The 20,407-nt window shown below is 44.5% G+C and overlaps 1 protein-coding gene and 1 pseudogene across 1 annotated transcript; one reads left to right on the forward strand and one right to left on the reverse strand.

Annotated features, from left to right (window-relative positions):
- The first annotated feature begins 3,974 nt into the window (after window positions 1-3,974).
- LOC119336792 lies at window positions 3,975-6,411 on the forward strand (annotated as a pseudogene).
- Window positions 6,412-8,292: 1,881 nt separating this feature from the next.
- LOC119340886 (GDSL esterase/lipase At4g28780-like) lies at window positions 8,293-10,660 on the reverse strand. Its single transcript, XM_037612786.1, has 3 exons — window positions 10,336-10,660; window positions 10,132-10,262; window positions 8,293-9,144 (listed from the first exon to the last, which is right to left on the reverse strand). The coding sequence occupies exons 1-3, from the start codon at window positions 10,589-10,591 to the stop codon at window positions 8,434-8,436; spliced, it is 1,098 nt and encodes a 365-aa protein (XP_037468683.1). The 5' UTR covers window positions 10,592-10,660; the 3' UTR covers window positions 8,293-8,433.
- Window positions 10,661-20,407: the final 9,747 nt, after the last annotated feature.

Consider the following 20,407-nt stretch of genomic DNA (forward strand, 5'->3'; position numbering starts at 1 on the left):
AAATGAATTTGATGCTTTTTGTGCGGAACATGGTATAATCCATGAGAGGACGCCTCCCTACTCACCTCAGTAAAATGGGGTGGCCGAAAGAAAGAACCTTACTCTAAATGATTTGGTTAACGCCATGTTAGACACATCGGGTCTCTCCAAGGCATGGTGGGGGAGGCGATATTGACTGCATGTCATGTCCTAAACCGAGTTCCCACAGAGAACAAAGAGATAACTCCATTCGAGGAATGGGAGAAGAAAAGGTTAAAGCTCTCTTATCTACGAACCTGGGGTTGTTTGGCGAAAGTCAATGTGCCAATTCCAAAGAAGCGGAAGCTGGGACCAAAAACTGTGGATTGTGTTTTCCTGGGATATGCTTTTCGTAGCATTGGCTATAGATTCTTGGTTGTAAAATCTGAGGTACCTGACATGCATGTCGGTACGATCATGGAGTCGAATGATGCGACTTTCTTTGAAGATATCTTTCCCATGAAGGATATGGCTACCTCATCTAAACATGAGATGCCTAGTTCATCGAATCATGAACCAGGTACAATTACCGAACCTGCCATTTCGATGGAACACTTTGAAAGTCCTGTGGAGGAAAACAATGAAGTTCCTACTAGGAGCAAGAGACGGAGGACTGCAAAGTCCTTTGGTGATGATTTTCTTGTGTATCTCATAGATGACACTCCCAGTTCTATTTCGGAGGCCTATGCATCGGAAGATGCTGACTACTGGAAGGAAGCGGTTCGTAACGAGATGGATTCCATCTTGGCGAATGAAGCTTGGGAGATAACTGATCGTCCTTATGGGTGCAAACCTACAGGATGCAAATGTGTATTCAAGAAGAAGCTTAGGCCTGATGGTACTATTGAAAACTACAAGGCTCGGCTCGTGGCAAAGGGTTATACCCAGAAGGAAGGTGAAGACTTCTTTGATACTTACTCACCTGTGGCTCGACTGACCACTATTCGAGTTCTACTTTCACTAGCTGCCTCACATGGTCTTCTCGTTCATCAAATGGATGTTAAGACTGCTTTCCTAAATGGAGATTGGATGAGGAAATTTATATGGAACAACCAGATGGGTTTGTAATAGATGGTCAGGAAGGGAAAGTGTGCAAGTTGCTGAAGTCTTTGTATGGACTCAAGGAAGCACCCAAACAGTGGCATGAGAAGTTCGAAAGAACTTTAACAGCTGCAGGCTTTGTTGTGAACGAAGCTGACAAATGTGTGTACTATCTCCATGGTGGGGGCGAGGGAGTTATGCTTTGCTTGTATGTTGATGACATACTGATTTTCGGAACAAATCTGAATGTTATTAAGGAGGTCAAGGATTTCCTATCTCGTTGTTTTGAGATGAAGGATTTAGGAGTGGTTGATGTCATTCTGAACATCAAGTTATTGAGAGATGATGATGGTGGGATTACATTGCTTCAATCTCACTATGTGGAAAAGATCTTGAGTCGCTTTGGCTATAGTGACTGCAAGCCCTCTCCAACACCATATGATGGTAGCGTGCTGCTTCAAAAGAATCGAAGAATTGCTAGAGATCAATTGAAGTATTCTAAGATTATTGGCTCGCTTATGTACTTAGCCAGTGCTACAAGACCTGACATCTCTTTTGCTGTTAGCAAACTGAGTCGGTTTGTTTCAAAACCAGGAGATGTGGATTGGAAAGCTCTAGAGAGAGTTTTGCGTTATTTGAAAGGCAGTGCGAATTATGGAATTCACTACACTGGGCACCCAAAGGTGCTTGAAGGGTATAGTGACTCAAACTGGATCTCAGATGCTGATGAGATAAAGGCCACGAGCGGATATGTATTCACTCATGGAGGTGGCACTATTTCTTGGAAGTATTGCGAGCAGACCATCTTAACGAGGTCAACAATGGAAGCAGAACTCACAACACTAGATACAGCTACGGTCGAAGCAGATTGGCTTCGCCGGCTCTTGAATGACTTGCAAGTAGTTGAGAAACCTGTACCGGGTATCCTTATGAACTACGATAATCAAACTGTGATCACGAAAGTGAACAGTTCAAAGGATAACATGAAGTTATCAAGACACGTTCAGAGAAGGTTAAAGTATGTCAGGAAAATGAAAAACTCCGGAGTTATTGCATTGGATTATATCCAAACGTCTAAAAATCTGGCAGATCCTTTTACTAAGGGTCTATCACATAATGTGATAGATAATGCATCGAGGGAGATGGGTATGAGACCCACAATATGAGTTGATTCACAGTAGTAACCTATTCTTTGTGATCGGAGATTCCATGAATTAGATGTGGAAGACGTTGTTGGTCAACTGGGAGGAGAGTATCCTTACTGTTAAAAATACCACTCCATGAAGATGCAATACTCTCCTAATCTGCATGGCAGGTTGATGTATATCTTAATGTGTTCTAAGTAGCTCTTTGAAGCAGAGATGTTGTCCTGCAGAACATCTTTTGAAGAACGCACCTATATGAGTCTGATTGTTAAACGTCGCAATCTATGAGAGTAGGGTTCTCTCTAGTAAACTCATGAAAGGTCTCGGAGTATGAAGCATAAGCTCCACCCGCGGGGAAGACCCATGGTAGCCACGTATCGGTCAAGGCTTTATGTGAAGCTAGATTCGCAGAAAACTTGCAGTTCAAGGCATAGTCCACTGTTCAAGTTACTTACTAGTGTAGCATAGAGTTCTAAGTGGAAGTTCAACTTAACAGTCTCCACTGCAGTACTGGTATATAAAACAGTGTTTTGGAACCAAAGGCAAATTTCGTGTGCCTCTGGGATCTGGTGGGGGATTGTTGGAATTTTGTCTATTTTGGGCCTAGCCCAATAGCAGTTTCAGAAATTCCTATAAATCCTAGAGGCCCACGCAGCCCATTCGTGCAAGGCAAGAGGTGAAACTAAAGTTTAGTCCCACATTGCTAGTTTAGAGGGAGTTGGACCTCTTTATAAGTGAGGTTCTTTCCCCACATGTATGAGCATGAGAACAAGAGGGACATCCACGCGCGCTCCTCCGCCGCCCGCCTCGCCACGCCATGCCTCGTCACGACGCGACGCGACGTGGGTTGCGGGAATGAGCCGAGCCGATGTCTAAATTTTTGCCACGCACGACGGGTATACGAATGGTCACACAGGAGCTGAAACGTTTTGCTGTGGTGGAGCCTGAATACGAACGGTGCACCTCTTCGCGTGCTGCCTGTTCGTTTCGTCTCCCTCCGTTGCTTCACCTCCCGCCGCAGCCTGTTCGCGTCCTTCTCCTGTGCCTATATAAGAGAGGTCGCTCCTCTCCAGAGAGACACACCAGAACTCCTTCTTCCTCTCGCCACCGGCTCCTGAGCACTGCGCTGCTGCTACAATCTTCCCCATCCCGGCTTGCGGCATGCACCGTAGGTCGGGACAGTAGGCCTCCGAAACCGCACCCTTTTGAGTCCTTCCCGCGAGAAGGGTGATAAGGTTTTTGAGGAGCGCTCTGCGCGACTACTGACTTCTTCGTCACGGACGCCCCGGACTCCGACGACTACTTCCCCGACGACGACTACTTCCCGGACGTCGACAACCTCCTCGACGACATGGAGGACACCGACCCCAAGTCCAGTGCCTCTGCTCCGGCTGCTATCCAGTACGTGTTCTTGTTTTTCCTGTTAGAGATCCTGCCACAATTCCTTGTTCTACTGTTTGCCCTACACATGTTAGGATCTACCTCATATATGCATCTTGATCTACTGTCTGCTCGAGAGATGATCGGTTCTAGCTCATATATGCAGATATTATTTACCTTCACTTTGTCAAATCGCATGACTTGTTTTATCACTGCTATACTAGTCATGTTTTATCTACTATTTCTGTTAATAAAATCATTTGGTAAATTGCTCATATTTCCAACAGCATTATCTCGCAAAGACAGAAGCAGCTGGCAACACTCCTATAATAGCCCCGGTTTGTGATCATTCTGGAGATGAGAGAGCAACTCCGGTGCCTCACCAAACATATGTATACACGCTCTACCCCTCTCCTCCTACTAAATTTGCTGCACCTGTTTCCGCACATCTCAGCTCGCGACTTCCTCTCGCCGGGCTCCTCTCTCTCCGTAGAGGATAGCTCCGACGTGCTCCGCTCGCCGGATGGTGCTTTCACCTGCGGCTTCCACAACATCTCCGAAACGGCCTCCGTCTTCTCCATATGGTACTCCAACACGGCTGAAAAGACGGTCGTCTGGAGTGCGAACCATCTCCACCCAGTGTACTTCCCGGGATCCCAAGTCATCCTTGATTCCGATGGCCGACCGTAGAAGACTATGATGGCCGGCCCGTCTGGGCGAACAATGTGACGTCTTCTTCAAATGCCAAGCAAGCACAGTTGTTGGACACTGGGAACCTCGTCGTCAAGGGCCAAGGTGATAACATTGTTTGGCAAAGCTTCCATTCTCCTACCGACACATTGCTGCCATATCAGAACATTACTAGTGCTACAAAGTTGGTATCTTCTAGTAGGCTACTTGTCCCTGGGCACTACAGCTTCCGTTTTGATGATGAACATATACTCACACTGTTTGACGATGAGAAGGATATCTCTTTTAAATATTGGCCAGATCCTAGTAATGATATATGGACAAAGAACAGACGTGCTTTTAGTACCACCACAATTGGGGTCCTTGATAGTTCGGGGTATTTTCTTGGAAGTGACAATTTAAATTTTAAGGCTGTTGACTGGGGTCAGGGGGTTACGAGGAGATTAACACTGGATTATGATGGCAACCTTAGATTATACAGTCTAAATGAGACAGATGGAAGATGGTTGGTCACATGGATGGCATATCCTCAGACCTGCTCGGTACGCGGTCTTTGTGGCATTAATGGAATATGTGTGTACACACCCAAGCCTGCTTGTGCATGTGCCCCTGGACATGAGGTCATCAACCCAAGTGACCGGAGCCAAGGTTGCAGACCAACATTCAATCTTAGTTGTGATGGGCAGGAGATATTTTTGAAGCTACCCACCACTGACTTCCACGGTAATGATCTAAGTGAGCATGTTAGAGTTTCACGTTATGAGTGCAAGAAGATATGCTCGAAGGACTGCAATTGCAAAGGTTTTGCATACTGGCAAGGAACCGGGCGTTGCTATCCAAAGTGGTCCCTTGTTGGGGGTGTAACCGGGTCGGCTGTTAGTGGTGGTTCTATCTATCTCAAGATTCCTAAGACACTACGGGTCAGAGAGTCATCAATTCCTCACTCGCAACCTTTTGGTCCTAGATATGTTCCTAATTGTAGTGCAAAGAGCGAAAACTTCACTCCAGATTTTGGGGATCAACCTAAGAGCAGACAAAGTGGATCACAGTCACAATACTTGTACTTCTCATATGGATTCTTGTTGGCTATATTTTGTGTAGAGGTAATATTTGTGGCACTAGGGTGCTGGTTTTTTCTCGGAATGGAGGGCAAGCAGTTAATAGGAGTATGGCCAGCTGAGGTTGGCTATGAAATGGTAACCAACCATTTCCGCAGATACACTTACATGGAGTTGCAGACAGCAACTCAAAAGTTCAAGGATCAGATTGGATGTGGAGCATCTGGTCTTGTATACAAGGGGGTCTTAAAAGACAAGAGGGCTATAGCGGTGAAAAGGTTGGCAGATATAAACCAAGGGGAAGAAGAATTCCAACATGAACTGAGTGTGATTGGAAGGATTTACCATATGAACTTGGTAAGGGTTTGGGGATTTTGTTCTGATGGTCCACACAGAATATTAGTTTTAGAGTATGTTGAGAATGGTTCTTTGGATAAAACCCTGGTTAGTAGTGAAAGGTTACTTGGGTGGAGTGAAAGGTTTAAGATTGCTCTAGGGGTGGCAAGAGGATTGGCCTATCTTCACCACGAGTGCATGGAGTGGGTTATCCACTGTGACATCAAGCCCGAGAATATATTGTTGGATGAGAACTTGGAGCCAAAGACCAGCGACTTTGGCCTTGCAAAACTCGTGAACACAAGTGGATCCAAGAAAAATTTATCAAGGATTCATGGAACTAGAGGTTATATAGCTCCCGAGTGGGTTTCTAGCCAGCCAGTTACAACAAAGGTTGATGTCTATAGCTTCGGAGTGGTTCTCCTAGAACTACTCATGGGGGCTCGTGTTTCAGACTGGGCGTCAAATGCCGGCGAGGAAGTTGAAATGGTCCTTGGAAGGGTTGTTAGGATGTTATAGAGAATTTGATGCTGGAAGGCAACCAACACTTATGGCTTGCTGACGTCATTGACATAAGGTTGAGTGGCCAGTTCCATGACCTGCAAGCAAGAACGATAGTCAAGTTGGCTGTCTCATGCCTAGAAGAAGACAGTAGAAAAAGGCCCACCATGGAAAATGTTGTGCAGATGCTTTTGTCGGTTGATGAACCTAGTGGTATAATGCAGCAGTATCCTACCAACTAAAAAAAGGAGTTTGACGCTTCACACAGCATGTCATGTATGGTTATTCTTGGATCGGAAACAAGATACAAGGATGCGTATCATGTGTTCTTATCATTGTCGTTGTCGTCGTCGTAGTATATGTTAGCATGTTTCACATTGCTTTTGGTTTGTGTTTAAACTGGGTCAGTATCCCGGGTGTGGAGTCGTGTTGGGTGTGCCTTGGAATTCTTCAACGAATTGAACACTGAGTCGGTTTGTAAGGAGGTTATATAATGCAATGAAAAGTCACTAGAAAAAGCTGTGGAGTTGGAGCAGCAGCAAATCCATCAATTGATTCTTCCATTTTGTTGCAGAGAGAGATGTATCGATTGGTTGCCAAAAAAGAGACCATCTTCACGTACGTGAGTCCTAGTGTGTGTTCCTCTACAATGAGCTATATGTCAGTACTGAATTTCGATTTCACATTTTGACCACACTACCAGATATGTAGTGTTCATGTACTAATATTTGTGCGAAAGTTATGCTAGTAACTAATCGATAGTAGCTTTCTCTATCACTATTAGTGAGTTAAAGTCTTCAACTAACACTACTAATAGCAATCGACCCACTATCAAACTCAGCTATATATACAAAAATCCTATGTATTCATTGTTTCAAATTTTACTAAGTCCTTTGGATCCATACGAAAATTCAAAATCATACAGGGTCTCCATTGAGAGGGAACGACCCCTCCGGAGAACTATTGCTGTTGCTCCTTCCCATTAGATGTTTGGTGGGCATTTCACGGCGTGATTCTGTGTTATCCACTATCAAACCATATTTATTGGTGCTATAGTATCACATGGTGGCTCTTCTTTTTCTCTAAGTGATGATTGGGTGCGCGGGTTTGATATGTTTTTATAGGCAGGTTTCTGTTGATTGATTTCAAAAATCATTCACCTGATCAGAATCAAAAACCAAATTCAAAATTGAATACCTCACTTGAATTAACAAGCTTCAAAATTAGGGAACAAGTGAATTAACATAATTAGATTGGAGGGCTCTTTGAGAAATTGTTGTCCCAGTCAAAACCGGATGACCTAATTCTAAATAGAAGACCCCAATTAGTTGTGAGAGCTTGAAAATTAGGAAGCATAGTGTATAGTAATTAATAATTGAATGGACAATCTTTGAGAAATTTTAGACTCGGTCAAAATCACTAGGGAGCATAGTGTATAGTATAAAATAATTAAATGAAAGAGCTTTGAGAAATTCTTGACTCGGTCAAAATCGGATGACCGAATTTAATTTGGAGACCTCAATGGACTGTAAGGCATTACAAATTAGGGAGCATAGTGTTATGGAAGACTCGAAGGGGTGGGCGCGCTTTGGTGCGCCTCTGGTGTTGTTGGGTTTCTTTAAAAAAAAAGTCACTCTATTTCAAAATATGAGGTGTATTTATTTTTTGAAAACTCAAACTTTTAAAGTTTGATCAAATTTGTAGAGAAATATCAAAATCCATAATATCAAATCAGTATGATTAGATTCGTCATGAAATTAGTTTTCATAATTTGTTTGTTTGATATTGTGGATGTTGATATTTTTTTACTTTGAACTTGGTCAATGTTAAAGAAATTTGACTTTTAAACTAATGCCCCTTATATCTTGGAAGTGGTGGATATTTAATTTGGCGGATGATACGTCTTTAATGTATCTATCATTTTTATTGTTCCTTCCCATCACCATCCTTCGTCTTGTCCGTCCTGTCAGTGCTGGAGTGCGCGTGCCAAGTGTTTGAGTAAGTTTTACTCCGCTAACTTTCGGAGATCAGCTAGAGACGACCAAAACTTAATGAAGTCAAAATACTCCACTGAGGTTTACTCAGCCGTTTACTCCTCTATTTTTTAGGGGATCGGCTAGATGCTTTTAGTTGGCAATATATGGAGTTTTGAAAAAGAAATACAACAACATACATAATCACTCAAACTCAAGAGAATCAATCATGTCTTGTACTAATTTTCAAAGAATCAATCAATCATCTCTGGTTTGTTTTGAGTCTATCAATCATCTCTGGTGGGCTAACTCCTTGAAGCTGATGGGTGCGGTGATTTGTGTTGGGCCGTCAACAAAGAGCGCCTGGGCACTCAGCTCAGCGGCCCGCTGGCTCGGGTGCACATTGTCAAAGAAAGCATATGCGTCACGGTCACCGCACAGTGTCGCGTTCCTCATGCACTTACCCTCCGCGCCCAGCTTACCACTCCCGCAGCAAGCGCTATCGGCGTTCACCAACCCGGTCGCTTGAGGGTTTTTGAAGTTGGCCCGCGAGCCAGCGAAGGAGTCGGCGAGGGAGTACGCGAGGCCAGGGAGCCTGGTCGTGGTGAGCGTGGTGGCGAGGCCGGACTTGATCGCTGCGGCGAGCCCGGCGGCGAGACGGTTCATTCCATCGTTGCAGGCGCCAGTCGCGTTCAACAAACGCACCCGTGGCACACACCCGACTGGGCCCGTGTTGATGATCCCGAACTTCCTCGCGCCCATTCCATACAGGTCAGTGATGGCTGCGGAGTAGTTCGAGACGAGGGTGGCATAGAGTGCCGCAACATCAGCTTGGGACTTTGGTCTGGTCTGGAAGAGATCGTTGCTACCGGTGCCAAGGAGGAAGAAGGAGTTGGCGATGATCTTGGAGACTTTACGGCTGCCCCACACAACCTCCATCTCGGCCTTGGTGGACGCGAAGTATTGCACCTGCTTCGATAACGGTATGTTCTTTCCTGCGTTCTGCTCACAAAATACATATGGCTACATATTAGAGTAATAACATATGCATGGTTATTTAGCTAAAAGATAACCAAGTGGTTGATTAGTAACAGTACATTAGCTGCATTTTAAAATTAAAACCTTTTAGTTTTGTAGAAACGAAGGTTTGACTAAACGATATATAACATTCAATTCATGTGACAAGAAGTTAGTGTCGTCAAATTTGTATTTGAAAATACTAAACTAAATTTGTATTAGACACCACAGGGGACACTCCACAACAACACTTGCAGTTAATTGAGAACTGTGGCATGTATACGTGCCATCATATAAGCATATGGTTATCAAACTAGGACTCGGTTTAATTTGGAGTGCTTGTTGTGCGCTTCTGATGATTAGTTAATTATCTAACTAACTTTTTCGAAAAGAGGGGAACGTCTCCGGCATCTGCATGAAGTGATTGCACACAGACTCTGATTAACTAACCATAAAACATCCCGCAAAGTAAAACTAACCATAAAACAACTTAATTATAAGTTTCTCAGAGGTAACGTGCGTACATGATCGACCTATACACGTGTCTCGGTTCCTGATCCCACGTTCGAGAGCTCTCTGCCTCGGACATCGGTTCCAAGTAAACCAGACAAATCCACTGACAGCGTGCTGTTTGGGAAAGTACCATCCCAAGTGGACGTTTTGAGCACATTTTCGGCTAGAATATTAAATTTAGTTACTGCCAATATAACTTTTTTGAAATATTTACACTGGCAACTTGGAAAGCTTCCCCCTGCTATATAGATACTACACGGCACAATCTGTCCCTGAAATTTTATTTGTCCACCGTCTATATTGTTCATAAATCATAATACTAATAAAACCACTGTAATATACGTAACATGAAGCTATATATTTCTACATACCATCTCACACTAAAAGAACTCCGTTGCAAGTTGGAACAAAGAAATGAGCACATAGCCAAGCATCTGTAGATAAATTGAAGTGACTTACAGTGGAGTCGAGGATCCCGGATCCCGCCGAGGCGTAGCTCACCCCTCTGGTGAGAGCGCTGGGGATGAGATAGTTGCGTGATTTCAGCACCAGGTATGCCAGGGGGCTCCTCTCGAACCCCAGCTGCCTCGCTGCATCCATCCATCAAGTTAGCACATGATCTACACATACATACATATGGTTGTGAAATTGCGTGATACGTACCGACGAAGTCGGCGATGTTGTAGCCGTTGCTGAACCGCCCGGTGGCCCGGGCGCCGCCGGGGAAGTCAATGCCGTAGAAGGGCTCGTTGGCCCTGGGCACGTCCTTCCCCGGCAGATGGTTGTTGTTGCCCACGTCTAGGGTCGAGTCCCCCAGCACGAACATCGCCGGCACCACCGGCCGCCGCACATCCGCGCTGCTAGCACCAATGGCACTGACGATCACAAGGCCCAGAAGGACTACGACGAGACCCTTCATGGCTGGCTATCTAAGAATAGAGCTAGCCAGAAGCTAACCTTGTGTATAGTACAGTACAGTACAGGCGTGTCCGTAGTAATTGGCCGTCTACTAATGGTCATTAAGGTGATGGCAAGAGGTAGGTACTTATAAGCCCAATTAGTACGGTTTGATCGGTCGGTACGTATGATCAGATCAACTAGCTACCAGCTAGCTAGTCAACGAAAGTGCCATGATCTTGGAGTATATATGCTAATAAAATATACACACATGTGAAAGTGATGGATGCCTCCCTAGGAAAAGTAGTGCATGCTCGATCGATCCATCAAAACGAGATCACTTTAATTAGTTAGTTAATTAGCATGTTATGCTTCCCGTATCTTTCGTCGAGATCTTCTCGTCAACTCATGTCTACTCGATCTCTCTAACCCGAGCTACTTCTCGTCAACTCATGTCTACTCCATATTGCATCATTGTTTGGGACGTGGTTAGCTGGGGTTGAACAGATTACTGCGCCTCGTATTTAGATTGAAATATGTGCGCTATTATGGGCTATATGGAACTGCAGGAATGATATGATTTTTAACAGACAACAAACTTTAACTTTCTTGCAGATTATCTTCAGAGCTACAGCTTGGATCCGTACCATAACATGATAGGAGTCTAGGGAGCTTATCCTTCTTATTACCGTATCGGTTGTCTTTCTCAGCATGTAATTTTCCTTTTTTACTTTGTTCTACTCCGTTTGCGAGCTGTAAGACTTTTATGACGATACTTTGTGGATTGTTAATAAGATAGATGCATGCATCATCATGATGCAGAGGCCGGGGGTATGCCTTCATTTCAAAAAAAAAAAAGATGTCGACTCGATTTCTATACTCTCTAGAGACGAGCACTCGTTCTTGTATTTTTTTGTGTTTTGTTTCAGATGACAGGTGGATTCTATACATTCTTAGGACGCGACAGCGCAACTAACTACACGCCATCATGTGTATATAGTAGAACATGATTGTAGAGCTAGCAGCCGAGAGCTCGAACTATACAAAATTGGCCGTATGGTTTCAGCGGCAGCCTCCACCTTCTGAGGCGTAGATATGTACAAAAATGGGGATAATGTAGAGCTGGGTCGATCAGCGTGGAGAATATTTGTAACATGTTTAAATAATTTGTTAGTCTATATGTCCACATCTTCATCTTATCTTGCCCTCCTTGCTTTATGCATGGGGTAAAAGAACAATGCAGTAGGTGGCTCATTGGCTCTGTGCATCCTAGAGTGCCGAGGTCAGGTGCCTGTTCATTGTGTTTGTATCTTCTTGATGCTTGTTTTGAACCACTAAATCTACCATTTATAGAAAAGTAGATGGTTCATGAGTACTAATTAGTGGGTTAGTGCATCGCTGAGCACCACTACTCATAAGCACTACTTTCGTATGGATAATTAAGTTGGTAAAAATATAAGTAATAAAATGTCATACTGCCATGATTATCTTTGGTGGCAATTTAATCCCATGATTTATGTGTAGGTACTCCATTAGCGACTGAGCAGCTAGTAAGTACCCCGTTTCATACTCCACATGCGCGTTGCATGTCACCACGCGGTTTAGTTTTGTCGACTGGCCTCATCCGTCTGCACTTATCACGTGGAGAGCTAGTGAAAGCCATGCACGCCGACAGCTCGAAGGCTTAACGACTAATTGCAAGTTTTGACTGCTAATAATTTCATAATGATATTCATCGATCTGCTTGCCTGCGTACTTTTCGAGTGATTTATTAATCCTGTTGTGCACTGACGATTGACGTGGGAACTTAATTTTGCACTCCGTCTGGTGTGCAACGAAAGGGAAAGAAAGGGAAAGTGACAATGCGTGTTGGTCCTTTTTCAAGACAAATCCGGTCGGTTCTTGATGTTTCAACTTGGATTCCATTCTTGCTTTGAGTTCTCAAACATGCAACGGCCGATCCCAAACTAAATGCTATGCCCAAACTAGATTTTTGCATCGTCAGTTGTCGAAGAAATACATGTATCTCAGAGCGACGACGCATATGGATGTGACCGCTATTCCGAAGAAAAGGTTCTTTCTTGTGGGTTATACAAAAAGAAGGAAATGAAAATTAGGACTGGCGACAAAGTTTGGATTTCTCATGTACTACTATTGCTGCTTAATGTCTACAGTATAGTAGAGTACATGCGTGTCTGACAACTAATCGGTCATCTACTAACACGATTAAGGTGATGCCATGGTGCAGGTATCATTATTTGTATAGCACACACATATGCTTAATTAGGTATCTCTGCTATAGAAACAAGCAACGACGCTTAAGCAAAAATGGATTTATTTTTACAAGCATCTCTCTAAACAACTTCCATTGTAGGAGTACATATGGTATTATAACCCTACCAAGTGTGCGTGTTTGATTGATCGATATCAGATCAGATCAATGGGGTAGCCAATCACGAAGGTAGCAAGTCTAGGGTCTCCTGTTGTATAGATACAATATATATGCATGGATATGGAGTAATTTACATCTTTTAAAGTGAGAGTGATCGGTGCCTTCCAAGGAAAAGTCGTTCATACTCCATCAATACATCAAAACGAGACGACTACTAACCCTTGATCACTTCACTTTAATTAGTTAGCATGTTAACGATTACATATATCTTCATTTGATCAAGTGGTTGGCGTATCTACCGTTAAGCTTCTTGTCAACTCTGCGATGTGTGGAGATTGATGACCATGGTTATTTCATTTTTGAGGTGACAGATTGATTATATACATTCTTAGGATGTTACAACTCAACTAACCAAACACAGTCATGTGTATATAGTACATGTTGATCGAGTTCAAAATATACAAAATTGATACGACCGGTTCCAGTGGCAGCTTCCAACTTTGAGGCGTATGTACAAAAGAATAATGTATGTGTGAGCTGGATCGACCAGCTTGGAGCATGTATGACAGGTTTTAAAATTTTGGTAATCTCCTGTCAATACATATGTACGTATGTCCACCTCTCTATTTTATCTTGATTCCCTTGCTTTTATGTGTGCTTTTTAACAATGCAGTAGGTGGCTCATGACTCATGATTACTATTGCTAAATAGTGGGGTAGCGAATTGTTGAACTTTTTTTTTTGCAGGGAAGTTCATTCCTAACTTGCGAAACAATATTGAACAAGTAACTCGTAAGCACAATATTTTTTCTTCTCTTTTGCTTCGGATAAAGGGGCCTAAAAGTGCAACATTGACTATTGGTAATACTTTTTTGTACGGATATATTTGCACTGCTTGTGCGTCACGTGTTCTTATACTATGGAGTAAAAGATAAGTAAAATTGGATATTGCTGAATTATATTTGCTGATAGATCAATCCCGTGCATGATTCATGTACCGACTGAGCAGCTTTGCGCGGGTTGCATGTCGCCACATAGTTTAATTTTGTGACTGCTTGCATGTGCATATTTAATTACAACGTAGAGAGTAAGTTAAAAGGCTAGCTAGCTATAGGACCACATGAGGTAACTAGTAGCCATGATCAGGGGCGCAGCCGGAGCAAAGATTACCCTCATGCACCCCTTTGATATGGTGTAAAATTTTCAAGCAAGATTTTTTTTTGAAAAGGAGAATATATTAATATCGCGAAGATACCAATTATACCCAGCCTCTGCACCAACAAAATATCACAGAGACATCCAGGATGCACACAGCCAAAGGAAAAAATAAAAGGAAATGAAAATAAAATAAAAATAAAGGTCCTGCCACAACAATCGACCCCTCGCAACAGCAGCACACATACCACCACCTAACACAACACCCGAAAAACATAAAAGGTGTCTCAAAAGCAACGCCTCCAAGAAGGAAATAGTGCACAAGCATCATCGTTGCCCGATCCAAGATGTTAGGTTTTCACACTGGAGAAAATCCGCACTCTCAAAACAATTCCTTCAGCAAGGCAATCGCCAAGCACAACCAATGAAGGTGAGACCCTAGGTTTTCACCATGAAAATCACGACTCGGCACCCGAAGAGCACCACCAAAAATGAAATCCGCCGGTGCTGCCACCCCAACTTATCACTGCTGCTCCTGAGAGTTATCTCACACCTGGCTGACTCAATCGCTACCAAGGCTGCGTCCATCTAACCGATCCTCCGATCTCGGCCACCATGACCTTCTCCACCGCTGTCTCCACCATGGAAATCAAGAAGCCGATATGCCTCAAGGTGTCATCAACCAACAGAGCTTGCCACGCCCTCAGAACCTCATAGGCTGATATGGACGTGCACGACCGGATTATGTCCAATCCAAATATCCTGGGCAAGTACTCCAGCGGAAGTTCCGGAACACGTCGATGACCAGGTCGAGGAAGACCGATCATGCAGAAAGTTGCCGTGAAGCGAAAATAGCACGAGTACCACCACCATAAGCATCACGGCAGCAGGCCCCTACACCACCCCGATCCATCCCGCTATCGCCTAGTTCGATTTGCGACTGAGCAAGTGAGCATGCAGCTACCTTGATCGATTGATGGTTGCCAAGATTTTACTTGGAGTATAATTAGTGTTGTTACTACAGTGGGATCGAGTCTCTCCAAAGTTTTTTGAGTTGATGCTACTATATGACCGACCCATTGCAAGTTTAGCTCTTGACCATTACTTTCATATTGGTATACATCAATATGCGTGTGTGTGCTATTGACCTGCATCCTAGTATAACTTTTGACACTTGTGAAGGAAAAAGGGGAAGTGGCATTGCGCGTTGTCCTTTTTATTAGGACCAAAATGGGACGCCCGGGACTGGTTCCATGATCCAAGCTATCGACTCCCGTCCTTTGTGCTTAATGTGCCCGAACTTAAGAAGGAAAAGGCTAGACAGATAATTTAAACTCCAGAAATATTTTTGGTGTGAATATTTTGCTCTTGAGTTTGTGGATAAATATGAGTAACTCATAGAACAAACATGATCAGCTAGAGCTACTTAAGTTCACCTTCAGTAGTGAACGGAACTGCCATATATGCTAATAAAATATATACACATGTGTAAGTGATCACTTCGATGCGTCAAAACGAGACGGCGACTAGCCTTCGATCACTTTAATTTGTTAGTTAATTAGCATGTTATGCTTACCGAATCTTCCATCGAGATCTTCTTGTCGACTCTCTGTCTGGTCGATCTCTAGTCTCCAGAGATGACCACACGTTCTTGAACGTTACAGACCAACTAACTAGTTTTGGTATAGCTATCAGCCAAGCTCGAACCATACAAAAATAATCCTACGGTTTCAGCGGCGGCCTCTTAACTTTTGAGGTGTACATATGTACAAAAGAGGATAATGTAGAGCTGGATCAATCAGCGTGGACTATATATCTAATAGTTTAAGCAATTTGTTAATCTATATGTCCACATCTCCATCTTATCTTGCTCTCCTTGCTTTATGTAAGGCTGAAAGAACAATGCAGTAGGAGGCTCAAGAGTACCAATTAGGCCTTGTACAATGCAGTGCTTAGGGGAGGCGCTTAGAGAAATAAACCAGGCTTTCTTTAAGCATCGGTGCTTATTTGTACAGGGTAGATGCTTAACTAAGCGTCTCTCTTATAGAAATAGGCACCGGTGCTTCAGAAAAACTCGGTTTATTTTTCTAAGCAGCTCCCTAAGCATCTCCCATTGTATAAGGCCTTAGTGGGTTAGTGCATCGTCGAGTAGTACTACTACTAGTCGTAAGCACATACCTACTGATGCTCCGGTATGGATAATAAAGTTGGTAATGGGATACTACCATGATTATCTTTGGTGGCCATTTAATCCCATGATCATGTGTACTGCAATTGAGATTTAGCAGCTTGATACTCCTCATGTGCGCGTTGCATGTGGCCGCGCGGTCTAATTTTGTCGACTAGCCGCATGCATGCACACTTTCACGTGAAGAGCAAGTGAAACTATGCCCGCCGGCAGCTCGAAGCTTGACCGATGACTAAATGAAAATTTTGACCACTAATAATTTCATGATGATACTCATCGATGTGCTTGTCCGCGTGCTTTTTGAGTGATTTACTTATCCTGTAGTGCACCGACCATTGACGTGCGAACTTAATTTTGCACTTGTCAAGTGTGCAAACAAGGAAAATGGTGATGCCACGTTGGCCCTTTTTATGGAGTAATTTCATGTTTCAGAACAATCCGCCCCCGTCTATTCTTGATGTTTCAACTTGGGCTTCATTCTTGCTACAAGTTCAACAAACACGCAACAGCCGATAGCTAAACTAAATACTATGCCAAGACTTGATTTTTGCATCGTTCAGTTGTCAAAGGAAATATGTATCTAAGGCCTCGCTTGGATTGTCGTATTTATATCGGATACACCCAAAGAAAATACACACCTCTGCAGGTCTGTATTGTTTCCGGCCGGAAATACTCTAATCCAGTAAGATACACTTGTAAAATTGATATACACATGTATTAACTTACAATCAATCCAAGCGCGGCCTAAGAGCAACGACGCGTAAGGATGTGACCGCTATTCCCAAGAAAAGATTTTTGTTTGTGGGCTATACAGAAAAAGGAAAAGATAAATTAGGACCGGCGATAAAGTTTGGAGTTCTCGTGCAATTACTGCTTAAATGTCTATGATAGAGTACATGCGTGTATAACAACTAATTGTTCGTTTACTAACGCTATTAAAGGGATGTCATAGTGCAGGTATACTTGTTTGTATAGCACATATGCTTAATTAGACATCTCTGTTATAGAAACAAGCACCGGTGCTTAAGCAAAAATGAATTTATTTTTACAATCATCTCTCTAAGCAACTTGCATTGTTGGAGTACATGGTACTATAAGCCTACCAAGTGTGCTCGTTTGATCGACCGATATATGATCAGATCAACGGGGTAGCTACTAACGAAGATGGCAAGTCTAGGGTCTCTTGTTGTATAGATACAATATACATGCATGGATCCGTAAAGTCATTGCATGGAGTAATATACACATGTGAAAACGATTGGTGCCTCCGAAGGAAAAGTCGTTCATGCTTGATCAATCCATCAAAATAAAAGGACGAGTGATTATCGATCACTTAACTTCAATTAGTTAATTATCATGTTAACCACTACACATGTCTGCATCGATCGGCGACAATATCTCCACTTGGCGTATCTGTCGTTGACCTCCTTGTCAACTCTCCGATCTTAGATCCATGAGCACGTCCTTCTATTTATCTTATCTTATTTCATTTTCGAGGTGACAGATCGATTATATACATTCTTAGGACGTACAGCTCAACTAACCAAACGCAGTCATGTGTATATAGTACATGTTGATCCAGCTCGAAATATACAAAATTGATACGGCTGGTTCCAGTGGCAGCCTCCACCTTTTGAGGCGTATGTACAAAAGAATAATGTGTACGTGAGCTGGATTGATCGGCTTGGAGTAAATATTACATGTTTTAAAAATTTGGTAATCTCTTGTCAATACATAAGTATGTCCACGTCTCTATTTTATCCTCATCTCGTTGCTTTATGTGTGCTAAATAGCAATGCAGTACATGACTCATGACTCATGAGTAGTATTGCTAAATAGTGGGATAGTGAATTGTTGAATTTTTTTGTAGGGAAGTGCATTGTTGAACTTGCAAAACAATATTGAATAAGTAACTTGTAAGCACACTTGTTTTCTTTTACTTCGGAAAAAGAGGTCTAAAAATGCAACTTTGGCTATTACTAATACTTTTTGGTATGTATAAATTGGCACTCGTCCTATGTCACGTGTTGGGATAATACGGATTACTCCCTCCGTCTCATAATATAAGAACGTTTTTGGCACTAGTGTAATGCCAAAAAAGTTCTTATATTATGGGACGGAGGGAGTAAAAGATAAGTAAAATTGGGACGCAGTGGCATTATATTTGGTGATAATTCAATCCCGTGCATGATTCACGTAGCGATTGAGGAGCATGTGCGGGTTGCATGTCGCCATGCGGTTAAATTTTGTCGACTGCATGCACGTGCATATTTACCTAGTGGAGAGTAACCGGAAAGGCTACATGAGGCAACTGGCGCACTAGCAGCCAACACCGAACTGTATAAGAAGACACAGGTTTTCCAGTAGTTAAGAAAATTCGAAACAGTTCACCAAAAGTAAAGGGGCAGAACGCATATTATACCCGATCCCCGCGTCGCCAACCACTAGCGACACGGGGGGCGATCCACCGCCGCCGGCCCTAGGACTCCTCCCTAGTCTCCCTCCTCCTGCTGCCGCCCGAGGCCAAACCAGCGTAGCATGGCCAGTGACGGCGGAGGCGGGGCCTTCCACCTCACGCGGTGGTGGCGATCTCCCGGCGGCGGCGGCGGCTCATGGCTCGGCGGTGCACCGGCGGCAAGGAGCAGCGGGCGCCTGGCGGCGAGTGTGACGGCAGCGACTGCGCATGCGCGTTCTTCCCGCAGCCGAGGAGCACCTGTGGCGGCGGCGGGGCCTTCCCCCTCACGGGGTGGTGGCGATCTCCTGTCAACGACGACGGCTCATGGCTCGGCGGTGCACAGGCGGCAAGGAGCAGCGGGCGCCCGGCGGCGAGTGTGACGGCAGCGACAGCGCATGCGCGTTCTCCTCGCGGCTGAGGAGCACCTATGGCGGCGGCGGGGCCTTCCCCCTCACGGGGTGGTGGCGGTCTCCTGTCGGCGGCGGCGGCTCATGGCTCGACGGTGCACCGGCGGCAAGGAGCAGTGGGCGCCCGTGCCGAGTGTGATGGCAGCGACATCGCATGCGCGTTCTCCCCGCGGCTGAGGAGCACCTATGGCGGCGGCCGAGATCGCGGGCCTCGCTTTGCCCAGATGGATTTCGACGGGCCAGTAGATCTGGAGGGCGTCTAGATGTGGGCATGGTGGTCCTGACGGCACCAGCTTAGGCACCGTGGTGGTGCCGTGGCCGGTCAGGCAGCGGCGGCCTAGATCCATCGTCCAGCCCCCGGTAGGGATGGTGGCGATCCGTGCACGAGATGCTGATGGAGGTCCTTCAAACTAATCCGGGTGATACCTTGCTTTCGTCTTGCTGCCAAAGCCGGCGGTGACGATGCTATTTTGCGATATTCCCTTCTTGAAGGCATCGCCGAGGAGAAGTTCAAGGCCACTGTCTGCTACCTCCGGGGGAAATCCTAGATCAGTAGATCGGAAGACGACGGTGTTCTCATGTCGTTTCCCCCTTGGGGGCGTCATTCTTGGAGGTGTGCACGGGCTCGAGAGACCAGTGGACCGCATATTTAGTGGAGCGGTGCTTCATCCTACACATTGATGGCGAGGGATCTCGACGGCGTTGCGCAGTGCAGATTCGGCGTCCAATGTGCGAGGATGGACTCACGCAGGAGGACGATGTTGTCTGGCCTCGTGGTGGCGTCAATGGCAGAAAGACCTGGCACGGTAGGTGCAACAGTACATCTCTGAAGATGGATTGATGGCAGGTAGCTGCGGCGGCCTCATACCCGGCAGACGTCCTGGTTGAGGAGTCCGTCAGACTGGTGGGTACCCCATACCCGGCAGGCGTCATGGGTGGGACCTCAGGTCTTAGATGTTTAGGTTTGGCTGCGAGGTCTGTTTGGTATTAGGCCAAGACTATCGGCATCCCTTTATCAACTGGATAGGAGTAGCAACAGATGTTGCCTAGACGGTGGCTTTAGTCTTACTGTTGTACAACTTTATAAGGTCTTGTGTGAATAATTAATAAAATGGCTGCATGCATCGTCGAGATGCAGAGGCTGGGGGTCCTCGTCCATTTCTAAAAAAGTAAAGGGGCAGAAAATAGAAGGCATAAGTTTTTTTTTACTGAAAAGTTCAAAATAGGTCAAGCCAATACCAC

The sequence above is a fragment of the Triticum dicoccoides genome, chromosome 7B, assembly GCF_002162155.2.
Source record: "Triticum dicoccoides isolate Atlit2015 ecotype Zavitan chromosome 7B, WEW_v2.0, whole genome shotgun sequence".
Lineage (NCBI taxonomy): Eukaryota > Viridiplantae > Streptophyta > Magnoliopsida > Poales > Poaceae > Triticum > Triticum dicoccoides.

Bases quoted from the DNA above. Each gene is read 5' to 3' on its own strand.
- LOC119340886 (XM_037612786.1), bottom strand. From the start codon at position 10,591: ATGAAGGGTCTCGTCGTAGTCCTTCTGGGCCTTGTGATCGTCAGTGCC. The intron at 10,263-10,335 runs GTACGTATCACG...GGATGGATGCAG, and splicing joins CAACATCGCCGACTTCGTCG to CGAGGCAGCTGGGGTTCGAG. The intron at 9,145-10,131 runs GTAAGTCACTTC...TTTTGTGAGCAG, and splicing joins CCGGGATCCTCGACTCCACT to AACGCAGGAAAGAACATACC.